This window comes from Diceros bicornis, chromosome 6 (assembly GCF_020826845.1).
Source record: "Diceros bicornis minor isolate mBicDic1 chromosome 6, mDicBic1.mat.cur, whole genome shotgun sequence".
Classification (NCBI taxonomy): Eukaryota; Metazoa; Chordata; class Mammalia; order Perissodactyla; family Rhinocerotidae; genus Diceros; species Diceros bicornis.
The window spans coordinates 88410678-88437405 of NC_080745.1; the positions used below are offsets into that span (position 1 = coordinate 88410678).

Consider the following 26728-nt stretch of genomic DNA (forward strand, 5'->3'; position numbering starts at 1 on the left):
AAGTCATAGTGTAATGGGCATTATGAAAGAAAATTCAAGATGCTGTGGAAACATAACTGGCAAGTCTTATTTGACCAGGACGTGTGGCAGAGATTGCCCGTTATCCCCGAATATCCACCCTTCCTTCTCCCTCATACAAACGGAACCCCTCATTATTAACTGGGCACACGGTTGCCCAAAATAAAAACGTGTAGCTAGATGTGGCCAGGTGACTAGGTTCTGGCCCACAGGATAGAAGTCGAAGTGATGTGCACACTTTCTGGAGCCTGTCCTTAGAAGGAAGTGCCCCTCCCCTTCCCCTTTCTGCCCTCCCTGCTGGCTGGAATGTGGATGGGGGGGCCTGCCCCTTTATACTGCAGGGGAGGGTGACACCCCGAGGGTGACAGAAGAACAAGATAGAAGGAGCAGGACCCCTGAAGAGCCACCAATCAGCCAGGGCTTTTACATCAAAGAAAAGAAAAGTTCTATCCTGTTTCAGCCATTGTTCATTTGGATCTGTCGGAACAGCTGAATCTATATCCGAACTAACACAAAGGTCAGAACAGCTGTCCTCGAGGAAGTGATGTTTAGACAAAGACCTGGGGCCTGAGTAGGAGGCATGCGTGAGGGACAGAGAGAAGTCTGGGGTGGCTGGAGGAGGAGGGGAGATGGGGAGATGGGGCCAGAACAAGCTGGGCCTTGTAGGTCATATCAGGGATCTTTTTTTTTTTGGGGGGGTGAGGAAGATTGACCCTGAGCTCACATCTGCTGCCAATCCTCTCCTTTTTTTTTTTGCTTGAGGAAGATGGTCCCCAAGCTAACATTGGTGCCAATCTTTCTCTAATTTGTCTGTGGGACACCTCCAGCATGGCTTGATGAGCGACGTGCAGGTCCGCGCCCAGGATCCGAACCCACGAACCCCAGGCCGCCGAAGCGGAGCACACGAACTTAACTATGGCACTGGGCCAGCCCCTCAGGGATCTTATTTTAATAGCAATAGGAAGCTTCCTGTTGATGGATTTATTTCTCCTCTCCTTTTCTCATCTCTGCTTGCCCTTTTCTCCTCCTTGTCATAGGATTTCAATCTAAAATGGAACTGGAAATGGAGAATCTCACACACGCACCCTCAGAATGGAACTTAAGAACCAAGAGACTGATTTCCCATAAATGCCTGATTTACAGAAGACTGAGACGTATCTCTTGACCAATGAACATCCACCAAGAATCTCTCGCCATTCTCAAGCCAATGAACTTACCGCTTGGACTCTGGCTGGATTTTCCCCTCTTTGCATTCTTTGCCCATAAATACAGCCAGCCCCACACCCTCAACGGACTCACCTATAGCTTGCTACAGCATGCATTTCCCGAACTGCAATTCCTCTGCTATTCCCAAATAAACTCAATTTCTAGTCATTTGAGCTTGCTTCAGTTTACCTCTTTATTTAAGGTGACATCCCTTCTCTCTTCGGGGGTAATGTAAGGGGGCAAGTGTGGCATCACAGAACAAGCACAGGACTAAGGGCCAAGGGTTGTGGGTCCTGGTCCCAGCTTTACTGCCCATGATGTGATCTTGTTCTCTCCCGCGTTAAATGAGAATGACTGCTGCTCTACCAAGCCACAGGGCTGCTGAGGGACTCACAGGAGATGACAATGACAGCTAACATAGTTACTGAGCACTTACAACATGCCAGAGACTGCTCTAAAACCTTTACATGCATTAAATCTACGAGGTTATCCCATTTCACGGATGAGGAAACTGAGGCATATGGCATACAAAATTCACCCAGAGTCCCAGAACTGATAAGTGGCAGAGCTGGGATTCACACTCAGGCAGTCGGGCTCTGAAGTCTCTGCTCTTAACCCCTACACTATGCTGCCTCTCTACACTTTGCATACCAAAGTGCTTGGGAAAACAGAGAGGTACTAAGACATATAAAGTATCACTCTAGTAAAAAGTGCTTAGTTTAATAATGCAAACATGTCAAAGCAAAACCAATCTACCCACTGCAAACAGAATATATTTCTTCTGGGTTCTACTCTGTGGTTCTCTTAGGTGATAAAACTGATGTCTTCTGGACAATAACTGTTAAGAGATTCCATGAGATGTGCTGTGGGACTTGACAAATAAAAATCAAATGACTACCTACTCCTTTTCTGCCATTGCTCAAAGCATCTCTAACATAAAATTAAGATGAACCATTGCCGACGGTTCTTTTCCATGCTACAGTCCCATATTATCAAGTTCACTGAGAAAGAAATTAAGTGGTAAGTGCACACAGATAGTCACGCTAACACATTACTACTTTTCTTAGTAATTTAAAATTTAAAGTTGAAAATGTTTTGAGTATTGATTTTGCCCCCACAATTGATGGGTACCATTCACTGAACTACTGGGCACATTCACCCCAGGGCAGAATTCAAAGGCTTAGAGAAAGGTCTAGACACCTCCTCAAAGGGGAGGGTGGGGGGAGAGTCCCAAAAGGTCGCAGAGCCAAAGGGTCTGCGGCAAAGGCCCAGGGATTAGGTGACAGAAACTGCCCCTAGCAAAGGAAATACTCACCAGGGGGAGGACTGGCTCATGGGGCAGACAAGGCACACGTGGCTCTAAAGGCTCGCATGTGGACAGCATCGGCCAGCTGCTCTGTGAATGCGGAATGACTTCCCTCTCTGGAATCCCTGACTTCTGTCCAAATGGCTTTCTTTCTGTGGTCATGCGGGCTTAGATGGTGGCATTATTGCAACTCCTCACAGGCCAAGGGAAGGACCAGAATGTTTCTAGAACTCAGTGCAGATTAAGTCCTTCCCAGCTCAAGAAACCCACATTCCTATCATCTCCAAAATGTGCCAGGCAACAGTGAGAAAGAAAACACAGAGCCTCCTCATTGCTACTTCTCACCCACACAGTCTCCGATCCCTAGGACCAGAGGAAAAACAGCCAGCCCAAAAGGTGTAGATACCACCACGTTCCTGCCCTAACTCTCAAGGCAGATACAATGCATTGAACTGTGTTCCCCCCTTCCCCCCAAATAAGTCCTAACCCCTAACCAGTGAAAGTGACTTTACTAGGAAAAAGGGTCTTTGCAGATGTAGTTAGCTTAAGATGAGGCCACAGTGGATTAGAGTGTCCTATATAATTATGAATGCTCTAATAGGACTGGTATCCTTAAACAAAATTTGGATATAGAAAGAGACAGAGGGAAGAAGACCATGTGAAGACAGAGGCAGAGATTGGAGTGATGCTGCCACAAGCCAAGAAACACCTGGGACCACCAGAAGCTGGAGAGGCAGGAAGGATCCTTCCCTAGAAGCTTCCGAGGAGGCATCCCTGCCAACACCTTGATTTCGCATTTCTGGCCTCCAGAACTGTGAGAGAATAAATTTCTTTTGTTTTAAGCCATGTAGCTTTCCTAGCAGCCCTAGGAAACTAATACAGAAGGTGAACTGATTTTTGAGCTGTCCATAGGCTCAATGTCTCCTAAGAAAAACCCCTTCCATGTGTGCTCCCAGCACAGCCAGTCCTTCTTTTTCAGTTGAGAAGATCAAGCTTGTGTGAGTGGATGGGCGGACCTGCCAAAGCTCACACAGGAGGCCCAGGCAGAGCTAGCACTGAGCCCAGGTCTTTCGGGGGTCTCACTTCAGCTCTCTCCCACCAGCTCATGCCTCTTACTCCATCCAAAACCGGAAGAAGCAACACAGCCTTTCCTGGCAGTTTACAAACCTTCATGTGAATTAGTACTCAGACATGACATTTTCATCCAATTCTGAAGCTTTTCATTTGGGGTTTAATCTTAATTACTTTTTCTTATTTATTTCCCTCCATCCTGGGTCCCTGCAACTTAACATTAGAAGGGATCTTACTGCAGCCATCTTCTATCCTGGCGAAGGGTAAGGATGGGGGAGACATCAAACTTTTTTTTTTTATGAGGAACATTTGGCCTGAGCTAACATCTGTGCCAATCTTCCTCTATCTTATATGTGGGTCACCACCATAGCATGGCTGCCGCTGAGTGCTGTAGGTAGCTAACATCTGTGCCAATCTTCCTCTATCTTATATGTGGGTCACCACCATAGCATGGCTGCCGCTGAGTGCTGTAGGTAGCTAACATCTGTGCCAATCTTCCTCTATTTTATATGTGGGTCACCACCATAGCATGGCTGCTGGTGAGTGCTGTAGGTCCATGCCTGGGAACCGAACCTGGGCTGCCAATGTGGAGTGCACCGAATTTAACCACTAGGCCATGGGGCCAGTCCCTAGACGTTTTATTCTTATAGTTAGGGTTAGCACATAACCCAGTTTGCCTGGGACAGTCCCAATTTATATCTATTGTTCTGGTGTAATTATTGACAGCACTCAATTGTACTCTCAAAAGTCTCCCATTTGGACAATAAATTATGGAGTCATTTCCTTATAATGGTTATGGATGCTCACAAATGTTTTACACAGCTTGATGGAATGGAAAAAACACAGGACTAGAGGTGAGGAGACTCTTACTCCCGTCAAAGAAATTTTAGGGGCAGGTAGTAACTGAGCACACATGCACCAAGATAGGGCAGCAAGTCTGAGAAAGAGTGTGGGGGCCAGCAGGGGGCTGTGGTGCAGGGGCTCAGGGAGTAGGAGACAGGCTCAGAACTGGGCACCAGACCATGCAGGGCCATTTATCTGAATGAATGTGATACCACTGGAGGACTGTGCACACAGACTGATGTGCTCTGACTTATATTTTAGTAGGACCACTTGTAGCTGTGTGGAGAAAAGGCTATGGGTAGGAAGGAGTAAAGACAGGGAGGTGATTAGAACAGTTTGGGTAAGAGATGATACGGGCTTGGACTAGACTGGTGGTTGAAGTGGGGAGAAGTGATTGCACTTGGATCTATTACGAAGATGGAGCCAATAGCATTCATACCCTGGACTGGACGCAGGGTAGAGAGAAACAGGAGTCAAGGATGCCCTCAAGGTTTATAATCTGAACAACCGGAAGAATGGGAGCTGTCACGAAAGGGAGAATGGGGGTGGGGACAAAGGGTTCCTTTTGGACATACTATATTTGAGAATGCCTATTCTCCAACAACGTGCCCCAGACCATCTGTGTACCATGAACAGGTTTACAGGTGTGCCTGAAGTCTTGAGCCGCTCAGCCCTTGGGGCAGCGGGGTAGGGCCTGGGGCAGCCAGAACCACATTCCCATTCCCTCCCACCCACCCCAGCGACGGCTGGCTGCCTTTAGGTGTAAACTGTAAATCCTCAGCTATTTGCCGCAATGGGCTGTATGAATATTATCATTTGCTAGGTGTGCCATATGTTAAAAAAGTTGGAGAGTACTGGTATTAGATGTCCAAATGGAAAAATCATTCCATATCAAGGCAATTTGGCCTCAGGGAGGAGTCAGGTCAAAGGATGAAGATTTGGGAGTTGTCAATGTACAGATGGTATTTAAAGTCCTAGGATCAGGTGGGATTGTGGAGAGAAAAGAGGGCCCAGGACAGAGCGCTAAAGCACTCACACCATGTCAGATCAAGTCAGGGGGCAGAGGAGACCCTAGTAAAGGAGAAGGAAGACAGATTGGAGTGAGTCTTAGTCCGCTTGGGCTGCCACAACAGAATACTACAGACCAAGGGGCTTAAACAACATTTCTTTTCTCACAGTTTTGGAGGCTAGAAGTCCAAGATTAAGATGCTGTCAGGGTTGGAGCCTGGTGAGGCCCCTCATCCTGGCTTATAGATGGCCACCTTCTTGCTGTGTGCTCACGTGGCCTTTCCCGTGTTCACGCAGAGAGAGACCCCTGGCGTCTCTTCCTTCTCTTATAAGGACATCAGTCCTATTAGATTAGGGCCTCACCTTATGACCTCATTTAACTTTAATCACCTCTTTAAAGTCACACTGGCAGTTAGGGCTCCAACATATGAATTTTGGGGGACACAATTCCATTCATAACACAGCGAGTTACAGAACAAATTGGATGTAAAGATCTAGGGACAGTAAGCGTAGATAACTCAGTTTTGCTATGAAGAGGAATAGAGAAATAAGGCCATAACTGGCAAGGGAGGCAGTGGGGTCAAGAGAGGTTCTAGAGGTATGTGTCCCGCCCTCCCACCCTACACACACATAGAGGAGATACCAGAGCCAGGGTAGGCACTGAGAGGAGAGTTCTGGATTATTAGCAAGTCAGAGAAGAATGCCATGCAGTGCACTCGGCGAGCAACTAAGCACAGCCCTTCGAAGCAACTTACTCCTTGGAGTTCCTAGTGTACCTTGTTCGCCTTGCCCACCTTGCAGAAGCTCCCAAATTTTAGCAACAAGGAGAACTAAGAAAGGACAAGCTGGCCTTCCAGGCCAGAAAGTTCACTCTCAATTATGCAGGTAAGGGGCTCTGCCATACTGCTGTCCTTACCCAAGAAGCACTGAGCCTTCTGTCCGATGCTGGGTGTTGGACACTGGGCAAGGGACAAGTAAGACTTAGTGCCCAACCTCAAGGAGCTCCAAGGCTGACGGGAGAAGAGACTGACAACCACAGACCTGTGAGCTAAGTGTTGAGAGACAGACAAAGTACCCACCCTCAAGGAGCTCCAAGGCTGACGGGGGAAGAGACTGACAACCACAGAACTGTGCGCTAAGTGTTGAGAGAGAAACAAAGCATTTCCTACCACAACCCACCAGGATTCAGAAGGAAGGCTTAAAAAGTTTGCCTCTGGGTCTGGGGCTCTTAATTCTGCTGGGGTAGAAGACGATTTAGGGTGAAGTATGCATATTCTAGCTATTTTGTATAGAAGGTTTTGTGGGATTAACTAATAAATGAGTTCAGCATCAGATTCATGCTGAATAGGTTGAAGATGGGTAAAGCCAGCTGAGATGCTTTCATTGACTACAGCCCAGAGTGTTCTAGGGATTAGGGCAGGCGAGGGGTTCACAAAAAGTGAACAAACCCCTTCTCAGCAATATCTGGCTCCATCCAGTGCCCATCTCCACACAGAACTCCTTTAGTTGCTCCCATCAAGAAGTTCAAATACCAATCATCCCATCACTTGCTATGAAGAACAGGCAGTGAAGTGACAAGTCCCTGCACTTGGCCTCTGTCACAGATTGAGTCCAAAATTCATATGTTGAAGTCTTAACCCCCAGTACCTCAGAATGTGACTTTCTTTGGAAATAGGGTTTTTGCAGATGTAGTCAAGTTAAAATGAGGTCATTAGGGTGGGCCCTACTCCAATATGACTGGTGTCCTTATAAAAAGGGTAATTTAGACACAGACACACTCAGGGAAAACACTATGTGAAGACAAAGGCAGAGATCGGGGTGATGCATCTACAAGCGAAGTAACGCCAAAGATTGTCAGCAAACCACCAGGGGAGAGGCGTGGAACAGATTCTCGCTCACAGCCCTCAGAAGGAACCAACCCTGCCGACACCTTGATCTTAGAATTCTAGCCTCCAGAACTGTGAGACAATCAATTTCTGCCGTATACCACCCAGTCTGTGGTACTTTGTTACGGCAGCCCTGGGACACTAATACAACCTCATTCCAGTTGAAGTTGCAAATGTGGTGGAAACAGATCGTGCCCACAGAGGAACTCTTTTCTCCCTGCACTTCTGTGACCAAGCTGAAAGCTCTCTGCTCTAAGAAACTCCTGTTACCTGCACTGCGGCGAGAACAGGATGAAGCCAGGAACAGAAGGAGACAGCCAGGGGTATTCTCAGGCTTTTAGGCAAGGAGGATTGTACGTGACCCACTTTGGATTTCGAGAAAAGGTGTGGTGGAGTGGAAGGTGCTTGCACTAGAGGGCCAAGGCCTGGCTTCTTGTCTAGCCTGCTCTTCTCTTGGTCTCAATTCCTGCACCTGTGAAATGGGCTGGGTCCTGAGAACCACCTGGGCTTTTCTGGCACTTTCTTCCCCATAGTAGATGCTCAGTAAGTACTTGCTCACTGTGGGAAAACAACACTGTAGATTTACCCGGCAGCTTTGGAACAGGGGAAATGATCACTTTTTCCTCAAAGAAACAGGGAACTGACTTGATTAAGGCCACTCTGCCGGTAAGAAGGAGCCATGTCTCAAACCCACACTTTGTGTGTCCTGATGCTCTGAGTATCGGCCATAACAACAGCTACTCTTTCATTGAGCACTTACTCTGTGTCACTTACCGGGCTAAGTATTTTTACATGCAAGATCTCAATCCTTACTTAAACATACAACGAAGGTATTGTCCTTCTTTTACAGAAGAGGAGACCAAAGCTCTAAGAGGTCTGAGTAACTTGCCCAAGGTCACACAGCACAGTAAGTGGCAGAGGTGGAATTTAATCCAGGTCTGAGGCCCATGCCCAGTGTCCTCAGCACTTGCTACCCCCTCTCTGCTCCTTTAGGATAAATTCTGAGCTAAAGGTGAAGATTGAGCAATTTAGGCCCTGACTGAGTTCAGCACCCTGGGGTCAGTCCTGTATTTTCTTGAGTGATAAAACCACAGGCAGTCCATTTATTCACATTTGCTACTCTAATTCACACTCTGACCATGAGCTCCACATTGGGAACTAATCTGAGGGCACAAAGGTTCCCACCACCTTCTCTTATCAAAGCTTATTTATTATCATTAAAGAAATGGAAAATTTGAAAACTACAAAATAGTATAGTTCCTCAAGAAATCAAAATAGAATTACCATATGATCCAACGATTGTACTTCTGGGTGTGTACCCAAAAGAATGAAAAGCAAGGACTTGAACAGATATTTGTACACCCACGTTCATAGCAGCATTATTCACAACAGCCAAAAGGTGGAAGCAACTCAAGTGTCTATCAATGGAAAAACGGATCAACAAAATGTGTATATACACACACTGGAATATTATTCAGCCTTAAAAAGGAAATTCTGACACAGGCTACAACATGGATGAACCTTGAAGACTTTATGCTAAGTGAAAGAAGCCAGTCACAAAAGGACAAATACTCTATGATTCCATTTATATGACATACCTAGGATAGGCAAATTCATACAGAAAGTAGAATGCTGGTCACCAGGAGCTGGGAGAGTGGGGAACAGGGAGTTACTGTTTAATGGATACAGAGTTTCAGTTTTTTTGTTTTTTTTTAATAATTTTATTTATTTATTTTTCCCCCAAAACCCCAGTAGATAGTTGTATGTCATAGCTGCACATCCTTCTAGTTGCTGTATGTGGGACGCAGCCTCAGCATGGCCAGACAAGCGGTGCGCCGGTGCGCGCCCAGGATCCGAACCCAGGCCGCCAGCAGCGGAGCATGCGCACTTAACTGTTAAGCCACGTGGCTGGCCCCAGAGTTTCAGTTTTGCAAGAAGAAAAAGTTTGGAGATGGATGGTGGTACGGCTGCACAACAATGTGGATGTACTTGATGCCACTAAACTGCACATTTAAAAACGATTAAAATGGTAAATTTTATGTTATGTACATTTTACCACAAAAAAAGTATAAAGAAACAGGGAAACAATTACCCATGATGTCTCAGTGCAACCCTATTTATATGTTGGTACGGTGCCTTCTAAGTCTTTTTTCTAATCTTAGCCTTTCCATATGACTTTTTTACAGCTTCCCCTCTTGTAATGACTGGAGTGGGACCCAAAGGGGCCATTTTAAGCTCGCCCATCAGATGCAGAGCCCTGATGGGTAAGTATATTAATATCCATGTTGCAGCCTAGTAGAGAGACTCTCAGGGAAGTCTGAACTCACAGAGCACGATCATGGGGACTCTGGGGACTCTTAAGTTATCCTGACTCCATTTCCCGCTGCTGAAGGATCACTGAGAAGAGGTTATCACTTCTGCTTAAACCTCACTACGAGGGGCAGCTCATTCCATTTTTAGAATCACACTATCCAACCCACTTTCCTCACTTTACAGAGAAAAAAATAGAAAACCATAGATCTTGTTCTCAGAAAGGTGTCTGCTCTAATTAACGACCTTCCTTCCAAATAACAGTCTTTACAGTGGGCTGCAAACTGGTAGCCTGTGGGATAAACCTGACGGGTAGTTGAATTTTATTTGGCACAGGTTTTAAAATCAAGATATTTCTTGTAAAACTCCAGGTTCTCTTGAAATGTAAGAACTGACAACCCTGGGCTGGCATTTCCACTTGGTCACAACTGGCTGCAGCGGCCTGGTTACACCCTCCAGCTTGCCATAGACCCTTCCATTCTATTCTCTCAAAACAGGCCCTGGTCTGTAATTCACATTTCCCCACCGGCCCTGACGCATTTAAGGCTGATCCCTGATTTTAAAGAAATTTTCAGGTCAAGAACTGCACTTAAAGAGGGTCGGCTAGGAGCAAGGATTCGGACTGGATTCATTCTATCACCGACAAGGTGGTGCGACCAACAGCACAGGGGGGACGCCCTCCAGGTCGGGCCAGAGCCTGGCGTGCGGGCATCTGCACGGCTCTGGCGGCCTTCCCTTCGGGGCTGACCACAGCCCGGGCCACGGGCCGCACCCAGGCCAGCAGCGGCCTCGGGGTTCCGCTCCCCACTCGTCACACACTCGCCAGTGCCGCCGGCGGGCCCCTGCGCGTCCGCGGGTCTCCGAGTTTTCGTCGGTACCGTGGCCGGCGACACCTACCTCGCCCGAAGGCGCTGGGAGCTGGGCCCTGCCTGGCACTGCGCCCGGCGCTCGGCGGGCGCCCAGGGGGCGTTATCTCGCGGTCCCAAGGCGGAGGCTGCGAGGCCGCCGGTGCGTTGAACGAGCCGGGTGGGCGGTCCCCTCACCACGTGGCCTGAGCTGCCATGGTGACGGCCAGCGTGGGGCCCTGGGAACCAGCACCCCACTCCGGGGTCTCGGAGCCCGCGCCACTCTCAAGGGGAGCTCGCGCATGCGCACAGGCATCCAGGCCCGGTGAGACCGAGCCCAGATGGGTTGAACCATTGCGCGAAGGGGTGGGGGAGCCTTGGAAGGAGTGAGGGAGGATGGAAGGAGGAAGGAAAGGCCAAGATAGGATCCCAAACTGGACCTGACTCTGAGGGGTCACGGCCTTGGAATCCAGCAGGGGTACTGGGGTTGACGCCGACTCAGCGCCGAGTTTCTTTGTGGTCTCTCACCCCCTCGGCTTGTGTGGGTGGGCCCGGAAAGGCAGGCGAGTGGAAGTTGCGCAGGCGCAGTGAGGGCGGCAACATGGCGTCCAGGCCCAAGCGGCGTGCAGTGGGCAGTGGGGTGTCGGTCCCACGCGAGCAGGTAGAAGAGGAAGATGAAGTCGAGGATGAGGACGAAGACGATGAAGACAGTGAGGAAGAAGAGGATGAAGACGACGAGATCGTCGACGAGGTGAGAAGCACACGCGACCCCAGTTTGGTTTATACCCCGTGAATGTGTGAGCTGCTTGGAGTGGCGACTTCCCTGCACCTGAGGGTCTGTCAGCAGAAATTGGAGGTGATAAAAGGCTCCTACTCAGGTGCCACTTCGGTCTTTTTCACGCTGCAGCCACAGAAGTTATTTTCAAAAGTCTTGCCGCGGCCAGGTCGGCCACCTCCCGCCCCCAAAGAAAGCCGCCACGACACTGTTTTCAGTGGCTTTCTTTAGTTCTCGGGCTGAAGCCCTAAATCCATAGTAGCCAGCGAGGGCCTATGGAGTCCATCCTCTGCCCACCCCTGCAGCCCTCCGCCTGGTTCGCGGCGCTGCCCGCTCCCAGCGGCCCTCTCCCGGTTTCCCGAAGGCCGCCTGGTCCGTTCTGCCAAGAGCCTTTTCACACGCGCTGCTTTATCCTGCAGGGTTTCCCTTTCTTGTTCAGATCTCGGCTAAACTGTATTTTCTGCCTCCCCGGGACAGCTGACCCTGCCCCGCTCACCACGTCCTGGTCAGAGTCCGTGGTGATACGTTCTTAGAGAACTGGATTCCGTTTCTTCAGAATAGCTCCTGCCGTGGTGCCTGGGATTTTAGGTACTTAATAGTTGTTGAATGAATAATTAGGACTGAAGGAGCCTTAAGACCACTGAATGGCTGATAGGTACCTCAAACTTAACACCTCCCAAGCAGAATTTGTCATTCATGCCTCTGCTCCTAATCTTTGCCATTTCTGTAAATGGTCCCCAAATTTACCAGTTGTTCAAACCCAAAATCTGGAAGTTAACTTTAATTCCTCCCTTTTCCTCAACCCACATCCAGTTCTTCCTGTTAGCTTTACCTTTAGTATCCAGACACTTCTCATTGATTCTGCAACCGTCATAGTCCTCATCTCCATCATCTCTTGCCTGGAATACAAGTAGTAACCTTTTACTGGCATGCCTTTTTCCATTCTTATTCTCCTAAAATTTATATTTCATCCACAGCCAGAGAGACCTTTGTAAAATGTAGGTCTATTCTCACTTTCCTGTTCAGAACCTTCCCATTTCATTTATAAGAAAATCCAAAGTCCTCATGATTGAGGACAGAAAGGCAGCCCATATGGCTGGATCAGAGTAAGCGAGAGAGTGATGAGAAATAAAGTCAGAGATAAAACATGAGTCAGAATGAGTGTGTGTGTTGAGGGGGATACAGAGAAGGTGGATGCAGGATTAGGGCTGAGACTGTGGCAGGGGTATATGATACATCTTCTAGTGAACAGAACTTTCCCTTACAAATCAGCTCTTAACTTTGGCCCCTTGCCTTGAATGCAGTGTCACCACTTTTCACTTTGTACAACTTTACTGGCTATTTTGCTATCTGGGTTATAGAAATCAATGCTTCTTGCGTTAACATGGATGATCTGTCAGACTGCCATGGATAAAAATTAACCATCATTGATGATAGTGTAGGAAAATAAGGCTCTTACATATACTGTTGGTGGGAGTATAAATTGGTACAGTCTCTTTGGAGGGCAATTTGACAATATCTATCAAAATTTAAAATGTGTACATCCCCTGATCAGTAATTCTACCTGTAAGAATTTACTCTCCAGTAGTAATAATATGTGCTGTTCCAGGCTCCAGGCACTTTACATTAACTCTAATGCTGGTGTCAACTCTATGAAGTTAGGAATTATCACCATTTTACAACCAAGGACACACAGCAAATTAAGTGAAGACAGCACATGTAGTGCAGTCTTTGTGGGGGAAAGAAGAAACAGAAAATATATTTGATTATGTATGTGTTGAAAATTTCTTGAAAGAATAGTTTACTATTGACAGTAACCTTTGGAGAGTGGGAGGAGGGGGGCGGGCAGTAAGTGTTACCTCTCTAACTTCTGCACTCTGTATTGTTTACCACTGGCATGTATTCCTATTTTGACTGAAGAAATTGTTAACGCTTTTAGGGCAGACCCTGTACTAAAACATAGGATGTTGAAAATATACTGAAAAAGGTTATTGATTTCTTTCTTTATTTGAAGGAAGCTTTCATTCTCTGAGATGTTCACTCATCCACAGCTTATTTCCCTGATGTGGAAATCCATGAGAATTATTTTGGAAATTCAAAATCTGCTTCAGATCTTTTTTGAAACAAGATGATGTATAAGGAAGGAAGGAAATGTGCATGGTTATTTAAAGCCCTAAAGAGCCCTGTTTAAAGGACAGGGTGACTGGCTTTGAGGCAGCTGACTCAGCAGCAATAGAAAGTGGTTATGAGAACTTCAAGAAACAGATGGGAATAGTGGAAGATGAGAAGAAAAGATCTAGGCATGTTTAGTTAACCACATGTGGTCATGTGGTTAGGACACTTGTTTGTGCTTAATAGAAACCCTTGGAGGGTAGCTTCAGTAGAAAGGGGAATTTGTGGTAAGGATTCAAGGGTAGCTTAAGACCTCCAAGGGCAGGAATGCAGCTGGGCCTCAGGAGTGGAATGGGTCCCTGAGCCTGGAATGCTATGGACAACCTGAGAAGTCCATCACATTTTTCATCTCTGCTTTGCTCTTCTCTGATACATTCAAAATATTTGGTTTTCTTTCTGTTTCTCTCCGTATAGCAGAAAATAGAAAATGCCAGTAGCTTCTGAGGTTTTTCACTCAAAAGAGCAAGCAGGCTAGATGTCACGTTTAGTCTTAATTCTAAATTCTGTCACCTGGGGGGTGAGTGGCAGGGCTCTGTTTTACAAAGATGGCTTTCCCCCTGAAACCCTACGAGTGGGGAGCCCATACGAAGGGAAAGGGGTCTGGGCAGATAATCCATTTGGTATCTATTGCAATGGCAGTGCCCAATAGCCTGGGACAGAGGTCTGAGGCTTCTATCTAGATGAGGAAAAAACACTAGAAGAGCATTATTCTAAGAATTTATTTATTTTTAAGGAATACTTTCAAGACCTGAATAATGACAGTTTGTTATTTGGTTTAGTTTGATCCTGTTTGGAATACCGCGCCGCCCTCCCCACCCCCGGTCCCAGCCACCAACAGATTTTCTGCTCCCATGATCTGGCTGAGCCTACTTCAGAGAGTCAGGACTTGAAGTCTGTAAGCTGGCCTTGTTATCTAGGCCCTGGCAAGTTTAACAGCCAAGGGAGTGCTTAAATACAGGCACAGACCGGATGGCAAGGCAAAAGTAGGTCTGGTTTTCCTCTGTGGCCTCTTTCAGCCAAGACCCCAAATTGCAGAAACCTGCAAAACTTGAAGTGTGTGTAAATACACTATTTCATCAGAGCCCCAAGTTCAGTGTATCACTTACCAAGGTATGATTTAGGATCTTCAAGGACTTATCTTGTGTAGCATTTGAAAGCATCTAAGGTTTTGTTTTTAGTGTGAAGTAATACTTTCATTTATTTGTGGGATATTTCAGTGGCTTCACCTCTTAGGTCTCTTATTGTTTTGCAGAGACAGATCAGGGAGCCCAGCTGCACACCTTCTTTTAGTCCCATGTACTCACCGTATTTCCTTCTGCCTCAGGGCCTCTGTATGTGCCCTTCCCTGTGCCAGGAATTCTCTTAGCTTGTCCTCACTTCCCAGCTCAGGTGTCACTTTCTAAGGGAAGCCTTTCCTGACTTTCTGACGTCCTATTTTTCATGTTATAGCACCATACACCAATCTTTTATAGCATGTATAGTTGCAACTTTACTTTTATTTTCATGAATATTTCCTTAATGTCTAATTCCCCCCTAAACCATAAGCTCGGTGAGGGGCAGGATCATTCACGTCTGCTTTACTCCTCTTTTTATCTCAAGGGCCCAGCATAGTGCTTGGTACCTGGTGGTGCTCAGTAAGTGTTTGCCGAGGGAATGCAGTGTGGCCTCGGATCCATGGGCTGAATCAAGCTCTAGGTACTGCCAGGGACTTCGGAAGTGATTTTGTTCTTTGCTCACCCTTACTGCAGTCAGGCCAATAATAATTTCTCCTTTGTGGCTGCTATGATCATTTTATCCAGGGCAGACTTGCTCAACCTTAAAACTAGGTCGCTCTGAGTGTTTTGTTTTTCTCAGGCTGTTGTGTCAAATGAGGAGATGGTAGGAAGGTGTTTTGTCAGATAGTGCAGATAGTAATCTTGGCAATGTTTGCCTATTTTGAAGCATAGGCAGTTATAATTCTTCACGTAACATTTTCTTCTTGTCCTTTTTCTGGCATGTTCTATAGATGAACTAATAGAGAAAGAGCCAAAAAAAATAGAGGTAGAGGAAAAAGAAAAATTTGTAAAGTGGAAAATAATGCCTGAATTATCTTAGAAAGTTGTGTATGATGACCTGTTTTGTGTGTTATTTACAGGAAGTGAATATTGAATTTGAAGCTTACTCTATCTCAGATAAGGATTATGACGGAATTAAGAAATTACTGCAGCAGGTATTGTCTTTTACTCTGTACACATAAATTTGCTCTTCGAAGAGAATCCAGGCCATTCAACACAGATTCTGTCAAATTTCATCCTTTCTGTTTTAGAATCCCCATTCCTCTCCTCTCCACCTTGCAGGGAAAGAATTATTTCTCTTCTGTTCCAGAGCTAACTCCCCTTTTTGTGCCTCGGCTCCCAGACCCCTTCCTCTGATTAACATTCTGTGTCCTAAATTACCCTCCCTTTCATCTGCTAATTACTTAAGCTTCTATTCTATTTTTCTCTAATTCACATGCAAACTTTGTGGGGTAGAGGAATTCTTACGTGATAGCCATATCACTGACTGTACCATCTGGTGCTACAAAACCCATGTTTGCTGCTTCTCCTTATTCCTTTACCCCATATAAGATGGCTGTGGTTCTCTACCCTTTATAGCCTCCAGTGTCCTGGTCACCAAATTCTATGGCCTTATGTCCTTCCCCTCCTCCTCCTCTCTCTTCTCCCCCCCTTTCCTCTTCTCCTCCCCCACACCTCAGATATTACCACTGACTGCCTTTTCTCAAATTTCAGTGCCTTTAGCTGCTTTGATCCTCCTGGGCTTTTTCTTTCCTCTTGGGATTGCTTTTCTGGGTCATCTTCCTGATCAGATCATTGAAATCTCATTATTTTTATTTGAATATGGAAATTACAAGTTTTATTGGAAATCATGCTTTGATTTTAATTTAAAATAATTTTTTTTTTCTCCTCTTAGCTTTTCCTAAAGGCTCCTGTGAACACTGCAGAACTAACAGATCTCTTAATTCAACAGAACCATATCGGAAGTGTGATTAAGGTAAGCAGGACAGTTGTGTTTATTCTGATTAAATCATTTCTTTATCCTGTTAAGTTTCTCCTGATTTATAGCAAGCAGGCCAGAGCTCAAGTTGGAAAGAAGTATCCCTGGAAGAAGGGAGACCGGTTAGACGGCCATTGCAGTAATGGAGGGTTATTAAATGCCGTAATCCAGATAGTGGCAGTGGATAGGGAGAGAAGTGGGCTGATTCAGAAGATATTTGGGAGATGAAATGTGATGTGATTGGGTCTGAGAGTGAGGGAAAAAAGGAGTCAGAGATGACTCCCAAGTATCTGGCTGGAGCAATCAAGAAAGCAAACATGGAGGAAGAGCAGGTTAGGAGCAGGTTATGAGTTTGAATTTGTGCAATTTGAGTTTGATTTGCCTCTTAGACGTGCTAGTGAGATATTGAGCAGCAGCTGGAGACTTGGGCGTTTTCAGCAGATGAATGGTAATTAAAGTCATAGAAGTAGTTGAGATTGCCCAGGGAGGGCAGGGACAGACACTCTGGTAATACCAGTGTTACCTGGGTGAGGAAGGTAAGTGGCAGAGCCTGCAAAGGAGACTCACAGGAGAGCAAGACGGAAAAGCAGTAGAGTGGTATCATGGAAGGCAGGAGAAGGGAGCATTTGGAGGAGGGGGGAGCAGCACTGGGGTGAATCCTGCCTCTGCCGCTTATCATCCGGTGGCTCTTTCAGTTATTTGTTGCTGCCCAACAAACCGCCCCACAGCTTAGTGTCTTACAATAGCAGCAATCATCTGTTTGGCTCTGCAGTTTGGACAGAGCTCGGTGAGGACAACTTGTATTTTCTCTGTGTCACATTAGCCGGGGAGGGTCAACGGGGGGCTGGAGGATTTGCTTTCAAGATGGCTCACTCACATTACTAGCAAGTTAGTGCAGGCTCTTCATTGGGAGCCCAGCTGGGACTGTGGGCCAGGGGCCTCAGTTCCTCTCCAGTGTGGGCCTCTCTACACACTGGTTGGGTTCCAGGAGCAAGCAGCTGGAAAGAACTAGGGGGAAGTGCAGAGCATTTTATGATACAGGGTCATTTCCATCATTTGCTTGATCAGCAGGCACAAAGGTCTATGCAGGTTCAAGGGGAGGGCGCATAGACCCCACCTCTCAACAGGTGGAGTGTCTAGGTCACTTTGTCAGAGATTGTGGTATAGGAGATATCGCTGCAGCCATTTATGGAAAATACAGTCTGCCACAGTGACCTTAGTTTATTTCCATCTCTCTTTTTTTTTTTTTGTGAGGAAGATCAGCCCTGAGCTAACACCCATGCTAATCCTCCTCTATTTTTTTGCTGAGGAAGACTGGCTCTGCGCTAACATCTATTGCCAATCCTCCCCCCCCGCCCCAGCCCCAGCCCCAGCAGATAGCTGTATGTCACAGTTGCACAGCCTTCCAGCCGCTGCATGTGGGACGCGGCCTCAGCATGGCCGGAGAAGCGGCGCGTCGACGCGCGCCCGGGATCTGAACCCGGGCCGCCAGCAGCAGAGCGCGCGCACTCAACCGCCAAGCCACGGGGCTGGCCCTCTATTTCCATCTCTGAAAACGAGAATGATACTGGTACCGGTTTTCTAGGGTGGTAGGTCAGTGAAATGAGTTGCTGAGAGTAAAGTGGTTACAACAGTGTCTGGCACATGGCAAAGTGCTGTGTATGTGTAATGTCACTCGAGGTCTTTTTCCTATTGCCACCGCTTACCATCTAGCTTAGCATAAAAACAAAACAAATAACTCCACTTCGGTCTCATGTTTCAACTACCTCACCTTCAGCCATCTCACTTTGTTTTCAAAGCCAAAATTCTTAGAAAATAGTTTATATTCATAGTCTTCACCTCTTCTCCTCCTAAACACCCTGATCTGGCTTTTACCCCCAGTACTCTACTGAAGTTCTGAAACTGTCTGATAGGGTCACCAACATCTTTGTTACTGAATACAGAGGACACTTTTCAGACCTTCTGACAATATTAGTAACCTTGTGGCACTAAATATAAAGAAAATGAGAAGAATCACACCTCTGGTAGCTTCCTTTTATTAGAGCAATGGGGAAAAGCAGGCCACCTGCTCTTTCATCAAACAGATGTGATCTCTAACTGATTAGTGTCCTGAGACCTGATGGATACTGACGAGAAGCAGTCATTTTTATCCTTGAAATCCTTATTCTCTAATGGGGGGATTCAACCTTTAATTGGGTAATTACACAAATAACTCCACAATTACAATTATTGCTTCCTTGGCTTCCACAGAGACACTAGAGGTGTCCCAAGGACAGAGACTTCTTGTCCTTAGGAGAGGGACTGCCCAGAGCTCTCGCTAGAGCCTTTGGGACTGGGCGGATTTGGACTCTTCTAGAGAAGGAAGTCCCTAGGGCTATGGAGGGAAAAGGGCGGGGAGAGCTGCAGACTGCATGTGCGTGGTTGGGTCAAGAGCCTAGCCATTCAGGGTGAGGTGTTATGTAAGGAGTTGCTCTGTACTTAGGTACTAAGAAGAATTGTGTTGAACGCAGAGGCTCAGGACAGGTAAGGGGTGGCATAAGTCGGGGCAGGAGTCGAGTCCAGCAGGAGGGGCTCTTGCTGGGGAGGCAGGTGCTTGCGGATGAGACTATGTGCTTGTGACCCCAGCCCCACAGAGGCAGATGCCGTGTGGTGCTTCCTTGAGAGTTGACAGGCCTGGCAAGGAGGGGAATGTTGAGTGTGTTCCAGGGGATGCTAATTGCTTGTGAGCCAAGTGCCCAGTTTGGGGATTTCTTAGGGCTTGACACTGAGAGTTCCTTTTTCTTCCCCTGGCCTTTTTAAAGTCTGTTGGTACTGCACAGGTTTTGCCACAGTAGCTGGGCGTCCTCTGAGGTACAGAGAAACTGTCTGTTGTTGATCTTGGAGGACCCAGACTGGTTTACATATTACAGTGTTCCCTCCTTATCCGTAGGGGTATGTTCCAAGATCCCCAGTGGAGGCGTGAAACCACGGATAGGGCTGAACCTCATATACACTGTTTTTTCTTATACATACATACCTATGATAAAGTTTAATTTATAAATTAGGCACAGTAAGAGATTAACAACAATAACTAATAAAATAGAACAGTTATAACAATATATGTAATAAAAGTTATGTGAATGTGGTCTCTCTCAAAATCTTATACTGCACTTACGTTTCTTGTGATGATGTGAAATGATATGATGCCCACATGATTGACCTTCTGACGAAGGTCTGACCTGACAAAGCACTTTACAGCTTCTCTTTGGCATATCCAAATAGCCAGCATCACTACGCTTGTACTTTGGGGCCATTATTAAGTAAAATAAGGGTTACTTGCACACAAGCACTACGATACTGCACCAAGTTGATCTGATAACTGATATGGCTACTAAGTGACTAATGGACAGATGGCATATACAGCGTGGATATGCTGGACAAAGGGATGATTCACGTCCTGGGCAGGTCGGAGCTGGGCAAAAGATTTCATCATGTTATTCAGAACGGTGCCCAGTTTAAAACATGAATTGCTGGGCCGGCCCTGTGGCTTAGCGGTTAAGTGCGCGCGCTCCGCTGCTGGCGGCCCGGGTTCAGATCCCGGGCGCGCACCGACGCACCGCTTCTCTGGCCATGCTGAGGCTGCGTCCCACATACAGCAACTAGAAGGATGTGCAACTATGACATACAACTATCTACTGGGGCTTTAGGGGAAAAAATAAATAAAATTAAAAAAAAAAACATGAATTGCTTATTTCTTGAATTTTCCATTTAATATTTTCAGACTGTGGTTGACTGTGGGTAACTGAAACTGTGGAAAGTGAAACCACGGATGAGGGGGACTACTATACTTCTTTCTGTACTTCTTTCCCCTCTCCTTCATGAACAGACATGCCCTTGATCCTCTCACTGAACTGTTAGTGTCCTCTTGAGTTACCTTCTCATTCTCTACTTTTATATCCTCTTGCTTTTGTTGAATTTGAGACTTCTCTCATCTTGGCACATAGTTTTAATTACTAGGTCTTTGAGGCCTTACCTGAGCCACCCACCTTCCTTGTTCGCACAGGAAGAAACGGGTAGTCTTTTACACCCAGATTCAGCGGAAATGTTTTGTTTTAAAGCCTGGTAGCCCCTTTGCCCGAGGTCCCCTCAATAGTCGTGTCAGCTTAGACCAGGAGCCACTTCCTACCCCAGCCCTCCTCAGTGTGCCCAGGCGCCTCCTGCATCTCTGGTCTGGGTTGACTTCCTGCCCCTGCAGAGGCAGCTTCTACTCTGCTCTCTGCTCTCTGCCCTGAGGTACCCAGCCACTGGGGGCATCTTGGTGCTGTTCACTGTACCTCACTGAACCATGCTAGGTGCTGGGGATGCAGTGAGAGGACTTTACAACCTAGACAAGCATGTGGAAGAAATGTGGACGTTGCATTGAGGCCTCCCAGGGGATAGGCTGTCAAAGTAGAGCCAGGAAGTTCAAGTTGGAGTCAACCATTTCACCTTAGTTCTCTGTTTTCTTAATTCATCATTTCCTTTCTTGCCCTCTTTTTTTCTTCTCTCTGCCCAAGTGGTAGGAATAAATGACACTCAGACATTGTTCACCTCCACCAATGGGCAGGACTGGCTAGTGCTCTGGAAGCATATGAATTTTAGGTGAGACAGTGTTGTGGACCTGCAGAGAAACACGCAAGGGCTGGCTCCAGCCACATTATTTAGAAAACTGACTAAAATGATTATTTCCTGAGTTTTTATCTGTTCTGCATTTATAATATATTGAGAATCCACTTAAGAAAATGTCTTAAGAATCTAGTATAAAGAAATTTCGCACAGGAAGAGATCCAAAATATTAAAAAGAGGAACAGATTCCAGGGAGGTGAAGTGATATGAACAAGGCCACGCAGCATTTAGCGTATGATGCATCCTGAGGTGACAAGAGTAAAACAAAGTTAGCACTGAAAAGTGAAAAGACAAATGAAGCCTAGATTCCAGGACTTGGTATCATACTTCTTCCCAACTAAATATACAATTTTTTTTTTTTTTTTTTAAATAGCAAACGGATGTTTCGGAAGACAGCGATGACGATGTGGATGAAGATGAGATTTTTGGTTTTATAAGTCTTTTAAATTTAACTGAAAGAAAGGTTGGTTTCACTGGGTGGCATCTCAATGGTTATTCCGAAGGCCAAAACCACTTTTATTTGATGCATGATGAACATGCCTTTTACATCAGACAACAATATTAACTATAAGGATATGTGCTCTTGTGAAATCTTATTACAATCTTTTTTTCAATACGACAGTGTTTTTGTTTTGTTTTGTTTGGAATAATTATTCATCTTTTTATTGACTCACTGATGAGTTCTAATAAAAAGTAAAAACCAGCTGCTTACCCTTCTCAGAATAAGATGCAGGCTATACTTTATCTTTAATTTTTAAATGAACTTTCCGGTTACTTCCATCTGTCTTTGTGAGACAGACTAGAATTGCTATTCCAATGTGTCTTAGTGTTCGTTGTAACCCTCTCTTACTATTGATCATGGGATGGTAAATAATCAGATGTAGTTACTTTTGAGAAATACTTAAGCAATCAACACTAAAGGTTATGACAGGAAACTGCTGCCCTTAGCTGTAAGATAAAAAGTGATAGCTCTCACTTGCAGGTTTTCTCCTGTAAGTGATGGGCTGTAATAAAAAGCAAGCCTTCTCTTTGCTTTCTAGGGGACGCAGTGTGCTGAACAAATTAAAGAGTTGATTCTAAGCTTCTGTGAGAAGAACTGTGAAAAGAGCATGGTTGAACAGCTGGACAAGCATTTAAATGACACCACCAAGCCTGTGGGCTTTCTACTAAGTGAAAGATTCATCAACGTTCCTCCACAGATTGCTCTGCCCATGCACCAGCAGCTTCAGTAAGAGACTTCGGAAAATGCCTTTGAACAGTAGTTTTTTTCCAGGTGGACTCAGAAGTGTGATTTAAATGGAATATATTGGTATAGAAAGAGTTCTACCCTTGGTTTAAGCAACAGTGTAGTGTGATGAGAGGGGAAGAAACGTCCTATGAGATGCATACATTATTAATTGGCTTTTTAAAGGGTTTTAATTATTTTTGACAACAATCTTAATAATCTTAAGGATTTAGTGGTATAAAAATAGACTTTTTACCCCGTTTGACTAAAGTTTTTCACCCTCTTCACAGATGGATTTTTGTAACACAAATAAAATGCTGAACAATTACAACAATATCAAAAACTGAGTAAAATTCCTAACTCCCATTGGGATGTTTTATGACTAATGAAACCATAGTCCTGATACTGTGTCTCTGGCTTCTCAGAGTTTGTTGTTGTTTTATTTCTTAATGCAAGAGTTTAGGTTTACAAAAATATTGTAAATGTAAGAAGAGCTAAGAATTGGTGTTACCTGTGCCTTGAAGTAGAGGAGGACAAAAATACAGACAGGCCCCAGGCTTTATAGACTAGCATTTTTCAGAGGCCATACACTTGTACTGTGGTTCCCTTTAATAGTTTGTGGGAATGTAACTAGTCTGGAAACCTTTAGGTTTCCCACTTTTCCTTTATAGATCACTGCTTTTTAGTTTTACTCTCATTCTCCCTCTCACCCCACCCTCAGCTGCACTCCTGTTGTACTTCTGGTGCCATAAGTGTTTTTTGTTTCACTTTGTCTTTTTTCTGATCAGCTGGATCTCATGTTTATTTGGTTTCACAGGAGGGTGATCGGCTTTCTCCTGATCCTCTATTAAAGAAAGCCCTAGTGCGCTGTTGAGTTCCTTTACATATTGTTTAGCCATATGCACAGGGTCATAGACAATTTTCAGAAGGAAGAAAATTAAGGCTTCATGCCGTCCCATTGCCTGTTCTAGAATTTAGGGTATCTGCGTCTTGCTGTGCCATTTCTGTAGTATGTTAGGAACTAGTCCTGGACTCTAGTGATTGGAGACTGTAGTAGTCACATGCTCTAATGGCATTGATTATGGCTATGTGCCTTTGTGTGTTTCAGTTAAATGTTTGTCGTTTTAAAAAATCTACGTTCTTATGTATTTTTAACTTCTGCACAGAGCAGTGATGTTGAGTGAATTTGAGACTCATCTGTTAGTATCTGTAATCTGAGAGATTAATCATACGATATTAAAAGCACTGCCATAATCAATCGAAAATGCAACTGACTACATAAATAAAATCATGACTTTAGAAGAGTCTAGATCTAAGGTGTGTTCATTAAGCCTGTGTCACAACAGAACCCACTGAAGAGGTCTCCTTGTTTTTCTGTTGCTCTGGTTTGTTGATGGATTTCACCTGATGCATCAGGTAAACCTTGTGTGTGTGTGCCCTGTAGGAAAGAACTAGCAGAGGCACACAAAACTAACAAGCCATGTGGGAAGTGCTGCTTCTACCTTCTGATTAGCAAGACATTCATGGAAGCAGGGAAAAATTCCAGAAAGAAATGGAGCAATGAAGAGAAAGTTGAGTTAATGTTTGCAAATGCAGAGGAAGAATTTTTCTATGAGGTAAGATTGTCCTGTTTTATCTATTTGTTTAGACGCAAATAAGGATTTTCTTGACAATAATCAGGATTTATTGCTCTCCCATTTTATGTCAAGAGTCTTTCGAGTGTGGCCACTCTGTTTTCTCCATATCCCCAGCAGTTAGCAGCTAACACAATGCCTGGCACTTAGTAGGTTATCAACAGGTTAGTCACTGGCTCCCCAGCCCTGCTATTGGTGACAAGCGTGGGGAGGAGAAAAGCAGTGAACGTGCTAATAGTGACCAGGCATTTATAATATGCTCACTGTAAGATCTTTAATTCTCAAACCACTCCGTGAGGTAGACATTACCCCGGGTGTGCAGATGGGGACATTGAGTGTGAGGGAGCTCAGAGCTGTTATCTGAGATCACGCAGCCAGTCAGTGTGGAAGCTGGAGTGGACCCTCGCTCTCCCATGCTGGCTCACCTGCCCTCAGTCCTGGATGTCATCCCACTGGCGGAATCTCCAGCACTTTCCTCCTATAAAGAGAACTTGTGCCATGATGGACAGCCAAACACCAGAGACTGTTCTTCCTCACGTTGCCCTCCTCTCAAACATGTTAAATAAATCTCTGAGGGGCAACATATCTTCCTGGAGGCTTCCATTAAAGACTAAAGCACTGCACTAAAGGGCAGATTCAGCTCTGCCCTTGTTTTTCATGAAGTAAATAGTGAAAATTAAATTTTTTAAAATTTATGCTTCAGCACCTCAGACAGACCATTTCAGGGAAGTATGTATGGGTGTTTTAAGATGGCCTGGTTGTGCAGACGGGGTTTTCACACACAACAGCTTTATGCCAAGGAAGCAGCTGGGACAGTGGGGAAAGACCAGCATTTGAAGACAGTTATTCTCCGTAATTGTCACATGATGAGTCTTAATTTCACTTGTCTGTCACAAGATTGAGAAACAAGTGAGATCATGAATATGAGTGATCAGCATACAGTCATGCATTGCTTAATGATATGGATACATTCTGAATCTGAGAAATTTGTTGTTAAGTGATTTCATTGTTGTGAGAAAACCAGAGAGCGGACTTACACAAACCTAGATGGTAGAGCCTACCACACACCTAGGCTCTATGGTACTAATCTTACGGGACCACCGTCATTTTTGTGGTCCGTCATTGACCGAAATGTCCCCATGTGGTGCATGACTGTACAAATAGTAGTATTACTATCACTTAGTTACTTGTTCACCTCTTAGAAATGGGACACTTCTATCCATACTTCTCATATAGGTTTTAAAAATCTATTTGGTGAGCATTTTATAACTTCTGCCTGAATGTCCCATCTGAGCTCATTTTATTCAGCGTTGTGCTTCTGTAGCTGTTCTCATTTAAACATATGCCAGAGTATTCTTTGTTGTCGATTAAATGAGTCTTGTTTTTAGGCTGTCTGAATTTTTAATTTATGGTTATTTATGTGGTTTAGAAGGCAATCCTGAAGTTCAGCTACTCGGTGCAGGAGGAGAGTGACACGTGTCTGGGAGGCAGATGGTCCTTTGATGATGTACCAATGAAGCCCTTGCGAACTGTGATGTTAATTCCAGGCGACAAAATGAATGAAATCATGGATAAACTGAAAGAACATCTATCTGTCTAACCCATTTCCCATGGACAGTGGTGTGCTTGTTTTTGTAAAATGACCAGAAAATTCAGTGGAGATTTATTGAAAAACTTATGACTTTATTCAGATTAAGGTCCTCTACAAAAAGTAGGGTTCTGTTGCCTGTGTCTGTGACACATTTACAAAATATCTTTTAATTTTAGTCAAATTATGAATGGTTGATTAAAAATTTTTCCAATAAGAAGAAATCATGGAGTAGTAATTTAAAGAATTCAATAAAAACTTGTATTTTTTATTTTTAAATAATATACAGTGTTATTTTTTTCAAGACTATTCTGTGTGGGGTATGATATCCTTCTTCACGTCGAATATCTGCACATGGCTCCAGCGGCCCAGTTGTTAGGCTAACTTTAGGATGTTTATTGCACAGCGTGTTCCGTGTAGAAGATTCTGAAGAGTCACTGTATAGTGCATCTTTGTTCAGTAGTTTCAGGGCACTTCTCACACATTTTCTGTTCCTTTTTCATGGTTGAAATAGTTGACAGGTGATCCATTATTTGCTGTAGAATATCCTTATTTTCACTAGGAGGCAGATTACTGAAATAGTATTGTGGTACTAGTTGGATAAACCTGTTTAAAACAAAAAAAATTAGATTTTGTTGGTGAGAGGTATCAAATATTTTGTCTGGGTACTTCCCAGCCCTGGAGAATCTACCTGTAGAACTGGTATTTAGTTTGAACTCCTCAGTGTCTTCGTCTGCCTTTGTAGAATAAATACTTTCTGTGGTTTTCATGGAACCAATCCAATTGCGTTTCTAGATCAGTAGGCTTTTCTAGTGTTATGCCACAGAGCGGAAGTGATGCCCACCACTCTGACCACTGGGGGAAACTGGTACTTTCCCTTAGGCCCACCACAATATGTGAAGGATGAGATCAGATAGATGCTTGGGAGAACTTTGGGTGGGTGCGAGCGAGACTATCTTTGCCTCTTTCTCTAACTGATACCACTCCAAATCCAGCTGCTGAGGCTGGATACCTATTAGTTACTCTTGGTTCCTGCTCAGAACATCACTCTGCCCAAGTAGTGGTACCTTCAAATGGACCCAGCATCTGCACTAGCCTCTGAGAGACTAGTCTCCATTCACTACTGCCCCTACAATCCATTCACTTAGCAGCCAGAGTGATCTT

General features: G+C 45.1%; 3 protein-coding genes across 9 annotated transcripts in view; 1 reads left to right on the top strand and 2 right to left on the bottom strand.

The window, feature by feature from the left end:
• UROS (uroporphyrinogen III synthase) overlaps nt 1-10765 on the bottom strand; it is a 47190-nt gene extending 36425 nt beyond the window's left edge. For 3 of the 7 annotated variants that reach the window (XM_058544266.1, XM_058544269.1, XM_058544270.1), the window contains exon 1: nt 10546-10765. The gene's annotated coding sequence lies outside the window, so the exon portion shown is untranslated. The remainder of the gene's footprint in view (nt 1-10545) is intronic. The other 4 variants (XM_058544264.1, XM_058544267.1, XM_058544265.1 and 1 more) reach the window with 4 other exon arrangements.
• Nucleotides 10766-11015: 250 nt separating this feature from the next.
• BCCIP (BRCA2 and CDKN1A interacting protein) lies at nt 11016-25873 on the top strand. Its single transcript, XM_058544263.1, has 7 exons — nt 11016-11244; nt 15575-15649; nt 16390-16470; nt 21491-21580; nt 22158-22345; nt 23787-23958; nt 25406-25873. Exons 1-7 carry the CDS (start codon nt 11095-11097, stop codon nt 25574-25576), a joined length of 927 nt encoding a protein of 308 aa, XP_058400246.1. The 5' UTR covers nt 11016-11094; the 3' UTR covers nt 25577-25873.
• The window catches only part of DHX32 (DEAH-box helicase 32 (putative)), a 39539-nt gene continuing 38445 nt past the window's right edge, over nt 25635-26728 (bottom strand). The window contains exon 11 of the mRNA XM_058544261.1: nt 25635-26170. Coding sequence (XP_058400244.1) covers nt 25999-26170 — 172 coding nt within the window. The 3' untranslated portion in view covers nt 25635-25998. The remainder of the gene's footprint in view (nt 26171-26728) is intronic.